The 9,847-nt window shown below is 61.1% G+C and overlaps 2 protein-coding genes across 6 annotated transcripts in view; both read right to left on the bottom strand.

The window, feature by feature from the left end:
• On the bottom strand, positions 1–3,758 carry LOC135974681 (mediator of DNA damage checkpoint protein 1-like). 3 transcript variants are annotated; one of them, XR_010591801.1, is made up of 7 exons: positions 2,504–3,758; positions 2,035–2,106; positions 1,686–1,754; positions 1,389–1,433; positions 563–1,015; positions 191–292; positions 1–59 (listed from the first exon to the last, which is right to left on the bottom strand). XR_010591801.1 is itself a non-coding variant. In XM_065563113.1 (5 exons), the coding sequence occupies exons 1-5, from the start codon at positions 3,522–3,524 to the stop codon at positions 810–812; spliced, it is 1,413 nt and encodes a 470-aa protein (XP_065419185.1). In that variant the 5' UTR covers positions 3,525–3,758; the 3' UTR covers positions 301–809. The 3 variants fall into 3 exon arrangements, 2 of the variants coding, with proteins under 2 accessions (XP_065419185.1, XP_065419186.1); XM_065563113.1 differs by lacking the exons at positions 1–59; positions 191–292 and having other exon boundaries at positions 301–1,015; XM_065563114.1 differs by lacking the exons at positions 1–59; positions 191–292; positions 563–1,015; positions 1,389–1,433 and having other exon boundaries at positions 1,685–1,754; positions 2,035–2,129.
• LOC101937371 (mediator of DNA damage checkpoint protein 1-like) overlaps positions 1–8,283 on the bottom strand; it is a 22,179-nt gene extending 13,896 nt beyond the window's left edge. For 2 of the 3 annotated variants that reach the window (XR_010591800.1, XM_065563112.1), the window contains exon 1: positions 7,685–8,283. The gene's annotated coding sequence lies outside the window, so the exon portion shown is untranslated. The remainder of the gene's footprint in view (positions 1–7,684) is intronic. The other variant, XM_065563111.1, reaches the window with a different exon arrangement.
• Positions 8,284–9,847: the final 1,564 nt, after the last annotated feature.

The raw sequence follows: 9,847 nt of genomic DNA, 5'->3' as shown, positions 1-9,847 counted from the left end.
GCAGATCGCAGGCTTCGGCGCCTCACAGAGGTGGAGGGACTGGGATGAGCCTCTGGGACCTGGGGGGGGGGGGGGGGGGGGGGGGGGGGGGGGGGGAGGGGGGGAAGAGAGAAAGAGATTGGGGGGCTGGGATCCAGGATTCCTGGGTTCTGTCCCCGGCTCTGAAGAGTGGGCGCCAGCCCCTGCTCACCTTCCCAGCATCCTCAGGGCCGTGCCCCCGCGGGGTGGGGCCCAGCCCCCGTGACCTCGACAGCCACTGGGGTCGCCCGTCTCTCCGCAGCCTCCGGGCCACCTGGAGAAGAGGGTGAATTAATTCCAGTCAGCTACTGCAATTCCCTTCATTGCCACTAGAAGTCGCTGCCTGCCAAGACACATCATGTGACTGCCAGCAACACCCCCCTCCTCGCACAAGGTGTCACTTGCACACACACAGTGTCACACACACAGCACCACTGCTCCAGGTGTGTCACACACACATCCACACACAGAGAGCACGGTCGCACTGGACATGTCGCACACACACAGCACGGGGCATGTCGCCCCAGGCGTGTCACACACTCACCCTGCCCTCTCAGGCGCTGCCCAGAGCTGCTGCCCCCGGGCTCCGCTCCTGCCCGCCCGCCCTCGCCCTGCAGCGCAGGGCTGGCCTGCGGGGAGCGCTCAGCACTAGGCGCACGGGCTGGGATTCCTCCTCCTCCGGCGGCTCCCTCCCGGCGCCCCCTGCTGGCAGTGCCCCGCCAGGGGGCTCTGACTCCTCCTTGGGGCTGAGGGGAGCAACTGCGGGGTCCTGGGTGCCAAGCAGCAGCCCCTCAGAGGCCGGGGTGGGTACTGCGGGCTGAGACAGGGCTCCCCCTGGTGGCGGGGGGCGGGGCAGCAGCTGGGTGTCCTCCTCGGGGGATGAAGGGCTGGGTGGGCTGGTCCGAGTGGAGCCCGGGGTCCTCGCAGAACGACTGAGTCGCCTCCACAACGTACAGATCCTCGTCCGAGTCCTCCTCCTTCTCTGAAGAGGTGCAGACTGAGGGCGGGGAGGAGAGAGGGGAAGAAGATGAGGATAGAACCCAGGAGTCCCTGGCTCCCAGCCCCCCCCGCTCTAACCACTAGACCACACTCCCCTCCCAGAGCCGGGGAGAGAACCCAGGAGTCCTGGCTCCCAGCCCCCTGCTCTAATCACTCCAGTCAGCACTGGGTGGCTCAGCCCAGTTTGGCACGGAGGTGGGGAGACCAGTCAGGGCGGCAGCTCTCGCGCTTCCCAGAATCCTTAGCAACCCCTCCTCCACCACCCCACCGTGAAATCCAAGATGGCGGCTCTAGACAGGTCTCCTCTCTGCCCCCCCCAAGCCCCCGTTCCCTGAGCGCCGCAACCCCAGCGAGGGGCCCGTTGTGCTCACCTGGAGGGTGCAGGGCTGGGCCAGCAGGGGGCGACATCACGGACCCTGCGAAGGGATCAGAGTGACAGCAGGAATTGGTGGGGAAGGGTGACTGCCTGAGGCCCCGCCCCCAAGGGTCACTGACTCCACCCCGTCTGAGGCCCCACCCCCGGGGGGGGTCACTAACTCTGCCCCTCTGGTGACCAATACATACATTGGTGAGTTCTCAGCCCAGTAGGGCCACCAGAGGGAGCCACCCCCGGGAGGAGACACCGAGGGGGGCTGTGATCATGGGGGCTGGATTTCCCCCCAACTCACCTTTTGCAGGCAGGGGCGATCTGAAGACAAACGTCTGGGTGGCTTCCTCCTCTAGGCCGCTCCCCGAATCTGTGGAAAGAGGAATTACCAGGATCCTCACAGCTTCCCCGCCACCCGATCTCTTCGCTCACGGCCACACAACCCCACAGATCGCCTGCCCAGAGGGAGGGACTAACTCTAGGTCATGGAGGGAAACTGAGGCACAGAAAGGGGAAGGGACATGCCAGAGATCACACAACCAAGATGGAGCTAGATACAGAACCCAGGAGTCCTGGCTCCCCCCTCCAGATCTAACCGTTAGACCCCACTCCCCCCTCCCAGAGCCAGAGATGGAACCCAGGAGTCCCACCTGCTGCCGCGGGGGTTCTGGCGGCCTCGGCCCCCGAGGACGGGGTCTCCTCAACAGGTAGCACTGCGTGGCCTGCAGGGCAAAATCAGCGTCATCTGGGAAGGGGAAGGAGAGCGGAGACTCCAGTGAAACCGGTGCGCCTGATCCCATCCCAGCATGCAGGGCAGGGCGCTCACCCACAGGGATCCGGACAATGGGGCAGGGAACGGGACCCAGGCATCCGGGATGGCAGTGCAGGGCACTCACCCCTAGGAAGCCGGACACCGGGGCAGGGAACGGGACCCAGGCATCCGGGATGGCAGTGCAGGGCACTCACCCCTAGGAAGCCGGACACCGGGGCAGGGAACGGGACCCAGGCATCCGGGATGGCAGTGCAGGGTGCTCACCCCTAGGAAGCCGGACACCGGGGCAGGGAACGGGACCCAGGCGTCCGGGACAACAGCGCAGGGCCTGTCTCCCCCAGATTTACCCTCCACATCCGTCTCGCTGTCGTCTCCAAGCTGGGTTGGGCCCCACACTGGCTCCTTGTTCCCCTCGTGTCCATCAACTTGGTCTCTGGGCTGACATGGGACTGGGGAGCAGGTGGCTCCTCCCCACCCGCCTGGGCTGGGCCCCCCCACAGGACCTGGCTCCTGCTCGAACTCTACCCCGGGAGCCCCCTCGACATCTGTGTCGCTGTCTCCACTGGCTGTAGGCAAGTGGAGCGTCTGTTGGCCAACATCTGGATTCTCCTCCACATCTGTATCGCTGTCCCCAGTGGCAACAGGCAAAGGGTCGCTTTGTCGTCCAACATCTGATTTCTCCTCAGCCTCCTCCACATCTGTATCGTCACCTGCCTCCACGGTGGGCTGATGGCTCCTCTGTACAACATCTGGATTCCCCACAGAGTCCTCCACATCTGTATCGCTGTCCTCATTTTCTGCAGGCCGATGGCCCGTAGGATGCACATCTGGTTTCCCCATTGTCCCCATCACATCTGTATCTCTGTCTCCAGGGAGAGCATGTTGATGCTTCGTTACAACATCTGGATTCTTTGCCTCCTCTTCCTCCACATCTGTATCACTGCCCACATCAACAGCAAGGGGATGGCTCTTTGCAGTGACAACATCTGGATTTTTATCAGATTCCTCCACATCTGTATCACTGTCCCCAGGGGCAGCAAGCTCATTGTTCGTTTGTCGCACATCTGGTTTTCCTACCACCCGTACCACATCTGCATCTCCGCCCCCTGGGGAAACAAGTTGATGGTTGCTCTGTACAACCACTGGAGTCTCTGTTTTCTCCTCCTCCACATCTGTATCACTGCCCACCTCAATGGCGGGCTGATGGCTCTTCTGTACAACATCTGGATTCTCTGCAACCTCCTCCACATCTGTATCGCTCTCCCCATTTTTGGCAGAGTGATGGCTCTCAGGATGCACATCATCTGGATTCTCCACATCTGTCTCTCTGCCCCCTAGGGACAGTATGTTGATGGTTCTTCTGCACATCTAGATTATTTGCTGCCTCCTCCTCCACATCTGTATCACTGTCCACCTCAACGCTGGGCTGATGGCTCTTTGGACCCACATCTGGATTCACACCAACCCCCCTCCACATCTGTATCGCTGTCCCCAGGGGCAGCAGACTGGCTCTTCATTCCTTGCAGTACATCTGGATTCTCCAGTGGTGCCTCCACATCTGTATCGCTGTCCCCATTTCCAGCAAGCTGATGGTCCTTTGGATGCACATCTGGATTCTGTGCTGCTTCCTCCTCCACATCTGTATCACTGCCCATCTCAATGGCAGGTGGGTGGCACTTTGGATCCACAACATCTAGATTCTCCATAGCCTCCTCCTCATCTGTATCGCTGTCCCCAAGAGAGCAGGTCCATGGTTCTTCTGCACAACATCTGGATGCTGTACCTCCTCCTCCACATCTGTAACGCTGCCCACCGCAGCAGGGCAACCGTTCCCCAGGCCCCTGACAGCTGCCCGGCCCCATGCCCAAGGCGATGCCCGTGTGGCCAGGCCCCTTGACCAAGTGGCAGGCGGCCAGCGCAGGCTCCGGGTCCGTCCCAACCACCCCCGTGGCCCTGGGCTGCTCGGTACCCAGGGCAGCGACTCCGTTCTCCCGGCGGGCCGGGGGACCGCTCGCTGCCGTAGCTCAGGCGCAGGGAGGGGCAGAGGGCATCAGGGATCTCACTACCTTCCTCGTCGCTGGGAGGCAGAGAACAGCGGGGGGTCAGAACCCACCGGAACCTACCGAGTCAGCACTACTGAGTCCCCCGCCCCTCAGAACAGCACCCCCTTCTGAGCCCCCCTGTGCTCCCCACTGAACCTCCTGCCCCACAGTATAGCGCTCCCTCCCGAGCCCCCTGCAGTGCTCCCACTGAACCCCCACCCTACAGCACCCCCTTCTGAGCCCCCACTGTGCTCCCTACCGAACCCCCCGCCCTCAGCACAGCACCCCCGACAGGGACCCTCACGGCAACCCCTACCGAGCCCCTCACCTGCCAGCACAGCTCCCACCACTGAACCCCCGCCCCACAGCACCGTACTTCCACCGAGCCCCCCGCAGCGCCCCCCACTGAACTCCCCGCCCCAGAGCACAGCGTCCGCACTGAGCCCTCCCCGACTCCCTCCCAATCCCCCAGCAGCACCCCCCACTGAACCCCCCGCCCCACAGCACCCCATACCGAGCCCCCTGTGCTCCCTACCAACCCCCCCGCCCCTGAGCGCAGCACCCCCCCACCGAGCCCTCCCTGCGCTCCCTACCGAGCCCTTGCCCCGCAAGTGTCCCCCCACTGAACTTCCGCCATGCAGCACCCCCTACCGAGCCCCCCGCGGTCCCCACCGAGCACCCTGCGCCCCAGTACAGCACCCTCTACTGAGTCCTCCACCCAGCAACCCCCTCTGAGCCTCCCGCCTCACAGCACCCCCTACTGAGCCTGCCCCAGGGCACTGCTCCCGCTACCCAGCCCCTGCCAGCACAGCGCTGCACTGGGATCAGCACTGACTGCCAGAGGAGAGCGCCTCCTGCCCCGCTCCCTGCAGCACATCCCGCCTCGCTCTAACCACTAGACCCTGCTCCCCTCCCACAGCCGGAGTCGTGGCTCCCCCTGCTAGGCCCGTCTCTACCTTTCCGGCACCACGGTTGCGCCGGGGAGGAGACGGCTGCGTCGGAACGGACGCCAGTGTCAGAAGAGGAGTCAGAGCCTGGTGGACAAGACAGACACAGGGTGTTAACGTGGAATCTAGGCCTGTGTCTCCCCCACCCGCAGAATGGGGGCACAGCCTGCCTCCTGGTTTGTTATCGTAGGGTCTACCATAATATCGTAGGGTGCCTGGCGCTGTCAGTAACCAGAGGGTAACCCACACATGAAATTCCCGACCCTCATCCCTCCCAACCCCAATTTGTTATCGTAGGGTCTACTGTAGTACAGAGGGATAGACGAGGCAAACAAAACCAGGAGTCCTGACTCCCAACCCCCTCCCCTGCTCCAGAGACTAGCCCTGACTCCATAGGAACAGAACCCAGGAACGCTCGCCCACTAACACTGGTTTGTTATTGTAGGGTATATATAGCCGGGGGAATGGGGGCAGGGGAGGGGAAGAGTGCCTCAACAGAATCTCCCACTACCCGACTCATGCCCCCACGTGGCTACTGTTATTGTAGGGTCTATAATAATATCATAAGGTACCCTAGTGCCACGATTGTGTGTAACCTTGCGGGAAGAGGGAGTCCATACAGACTCAGCCCCAACCCCTCAACTTTTGAATCCCACACTCATGCCATGCCTGGTTTGTTATTATAGGGCCTACCATAATATCATAGGGAGGTGTTGCCAGGGCTGTGCCTAATCTGTGTGGAAGTGGGAACCCAAATATAGACTCACTCCCAGACCCCTGCGTGCAGACCGTGGCTAGTTTGGTATTGTAGGCCTACCATAATATTATAGGGTTGCCCTAGTGCCAAGACTGTGGAAGAGGGAGGAGCCCAGACACAGAATCATGCCCAGTCCCCTACACTCATGCCATGGCTGGTTTGTTATTGTAGGGTCTACCACAATACCATAGGGTCCCTTCACACCAGGGATCTGTGTGAACTTGAGGACAGGAGCCCAGACACAGAATCACTGCAGCCCTGCCTCACCCCAGCCCCACTTGTGCCAAGCCTGGTTTGTTACTGTAGGGCCTACCATAACATCATGGGGTTGCCCTAATAATGCAATAGCTGGATGTAATTTAGGTGGAAGCTGGAGCCCAAACAAAAACACAAACCAGCAACAGTATGTGCGTGGGGTTGCTGGTTTGTTATTGTAGGGTCTACAATAACATTACAGGCCCATCCCCACAATCCCCACTCACCATTGCTCCCTGGCAGGTGCAGGAGCCTTCCTCTGCCCTGCAGCTCCTCCTCATCCTCAGAGTCCCTGGCCAGCAGGGGTCCGTAGCCCATCCTCTTGCTGGGCACGGGGGTCTCCTCAATGGCCAGGGTGTTGGGAGCCCGGGGCTGGGTGGGCGGCACCTCCAGAGAGTCCTCGGGGTCGGCGCCCCCCGGTGGCATCAGGAAGTACTGGCAGCCCACGTCCCCGAACATGAGGGTGTCTCCATCCTCCAGGCTGTAGCGGACGTGGGGCAGCAGGACGCCGCGCTGGCGCCGGGTCCGGTTCAGGCTGCCCCGGTCGTAGAGCAGGTGGGGCCCGCCTGGCGCCGGGACCTCGATCACTGCGTGGGCCTTGGAGACCGAGGGGGCCGGCAGGCAGACCCGGCAGCTCCGGCAGCCGCCCCACCACGTTCTCCCCGGGGTAGATCCAGAAATCTGGGGGGGAGAGAACCCAGGAGTCCTGATGCCCAGGCTGAGCCAGTAGAGTCCACTCCCTCCCGGAGCTGGGGAGAGAACCCAGGAGTCCTGGCTCCAGCCGCCCCTAACCACTAGCCTCCCAGAGCCGGGGAGAGAACCCAGGAGTCCTGGCACCGGGACACCACCATCGAGGGCCATCAGACCACCGGTGTCTCCCCACCATCCCACAGGACAGCGGGTGAAATCTCCAGGGGCGGGTGGCTCGGACAGGTGGGGCCAGCCCCAGCCCAGCACCACTGACCTTGCTCTGGCCCATATTTGCTGCTGAGCAGGTGCAGCCGCCCCAAGGGCCGAGACGCTTCCCCGTCGGCCTCTCCCCGGGGGGGTCCGCGTCCTCCTCCCACTCCAGCAGCTGGGTCTGCTCCATGGCCTGTGGGGCAACGGTCACAGGGTGAGTGACAGGGACACCCACCCCCCAGTGCCCCTCACTCCCCCCCTCCCTTCCTCCCCACTACCCCTCACTCCTCCCTCCCCTCACTGCCCCCCAAGCCCCGCCCCCTCACTCCCCTGTCAGCCCCGCCCCCACTGCCCCTCACTCCCCCCTCCCCTCACTGCCCTGTCAGCCTTGCCCTCACTGCCCCTCACTCCCCCTCCCCTCACTGCCCCCCAGCCCCGCCCCCTCACTCCCCTGTCAGCCCCGCCCCCAGTGCCCCTCACTCTCCCCTCCCCCTCACTGCCCCCCCAGCCCCGCCCCTTCACTCCCTATCAGCCCCGCCCCCAGTGCCCCTCATTCCCCCCCACGGCCCCCCCAGTGCCCCTCACTCCCGACCCGCAGCCCCCGCAGCTCTGCCGGGCCCCGCTCACCTCCTGTCCCAACTGCAGCCCCACGGGTACCTCCAGGCGCGTCCCAGCAGGGGAGGCGCCTGATTGGCCAGCCGTGTCCCTCTCGCAAAGCTTTCTCTTGTCCTGATTGGTCACTGTGGGTGTCAGTCATTGGAGTGGGCGGGTCCTGCTGCCCTTGTTCCCGCCCCGCTGCTCCCTAGGGACCAGTCTTGCCTTTGGAGCACAGAGAGGAGGGGGATGTGCGTGTAGAGTGTCGCCGCAGAACCATAGAGCGGCACCCGGGTTCCTGGCTAGATTGTTCGCTGCGAGTCCGCCACCGCATCCTTTTGGCGCCAAGGAAGACCATAGAGAGGCTAATGTTCGGGTAGACATTACCTTGGAGACCATAGAGCGATACCGTGCTCTAGGCTAGAGTGTGCACAACGGGTCCGCCAAAACATGGCGGCGCTGCCGCCCTCCCTACTACCGCCACCTGGGATCATAGAGAGGAAACGCGTTGCGTAGAAGTTACCACTGGTCACTGGAACCATCGAGCCGTAGCGGCTTGTACAGGCTGGGTCCTCCAAGGCATGGCGGCTGCGGTCCGCCAGAGTGGAGCATGGAGACGAAGCACTTTTGTCTGGACAATACCACGGGAACCATAGAGTGGAGGGCGTGTCCGTAACAGTAGCTAGAGTGTACATGCCAAGGTCCTCCCACACAGCGGGCCCCGCCCTCTTCTCATGTGGACGTCATCTCTGACCATGGAAGCGAATACACTTGCGCAGAGAATACCAAGAAACCATAGACACTTGGTGTGGGAGGCTAGAGCGTACCCACTAGTCCTCCAAAAGCTGTCCCCCCGTTGGGCTTTGTCCCTCCTTGTTTGCACCCCGCCCCCCAGCCTGCCCCACGGGCGGGGGAACTCTCCTGTAGACAATACCTCCTACCATAGAGAGCAGGTGTGTATAGGCTAGAGTGTACCCTCGTGGCCTCCAAAACATGGCTGCCTTCCCATATTTGTTATTAAAACTCTGATAGAAGGGGGGGGGTTAAAACATTTCTGACTTCTGCCACCCCCTGGGGTTGGGGCGCTGCCGCCATGAACCCGTCATGTGCCTGCTTACCCGTGGCGCTGTGTCACTGCACGGGCGTAACACCCAGGCAACACGCTGGCCATTGGGACCACCCTATGCGCCATGAGGATGCGCTATGGAGTTGGGGCCACCACACTGCATCCACACCTTTGGACAGGGTTGCTTGGCACCATGCGTCATCGCCATCTCGCTACGTTCAATGGTGCCCAGAGCTGCAGAGACGTCCTGGGCCCTGGTGGGATTTGCAGGGGATTGGAAGCTCACGCTGGCTCCCTTCAGCCAGAAAACTGGAACAACTATAGAAATACCAGGGCAAGCATCAACAATGACGTGGCAAAGGTGGGTAACAGTGCCACGCAAGTGCAGATGTCATTGAGGCCACATGGCAGAGCCTGAGATATAGATAGATAGATATTTAGGGATGGATGTATGGATGGCTAAAGGAGGTGTATGGGGATGGATGGATAGAGGGGATATGGATGGATGGATGGACAGATAGAAGGTTTGTATATGGATGGATGGATGGCTAAAGGGGGTGTATGGGGATGATGGGTAGAGGGGATGCATGGGGTGGATGGATGGATGAACAGACAGAAAGTACATAAGAATGGCCATCATGGGTCAGACCAAAGGTCCATTTAGCCCAATATCCTGTCTCCGACAGTGGCCAATGCCAGGTGCCCCAGAGGAATGGACAGAACAGGGAATCATCAACTGATCCATCCCCTGTCGCCCAATCCCAGCTTCTGGCAAACGAGGCTAGGGACACCATCCCTGCCCATCCTGGCTAATAGCCATTGATGGACCTATCGTCCATTAATCTATCTAGTTATTTTTTGAACCCTGTTATAGTCTTGTCCTTCACAACATTCTCTGGCAAAGAGTTCCACAGGTTGACTGCGTTCTGTGAAGATTTACTTCCTTTTGCTTATTTTAAACCAGTTGCCTATTCGTTTCATTTGGTGACCCCTAGTTCTTGTGCTATGAGGAGTAAATAACACTTCCTTATTTACTTTCTCTGCACCAGTCATGATTTTATAGACCTCTATCATATCCACCCTTAGTCGTCTCTTTTCCAAGCTGAAAAGTCCCAGTCTTATTAATCTCT

Source organism: Chrysemys picta, chromosome 12 (assembly GCF_011386835.1).
Source record: "Chrysemys picta bellii isolate R12L10 chromosome 12, ASM1138683v2, whole genome shotgun sequence".
NCBI lineage: Eukaryota > Metazoa > Chordata > Testudines > Emydidae > Chrysemys > Chrysemys picta.
The sequence above is the reverse complement of the archived record's forward strand: the minus strand, read 5'-3'. Positions and strand labels throughout refer to the sequence as shown.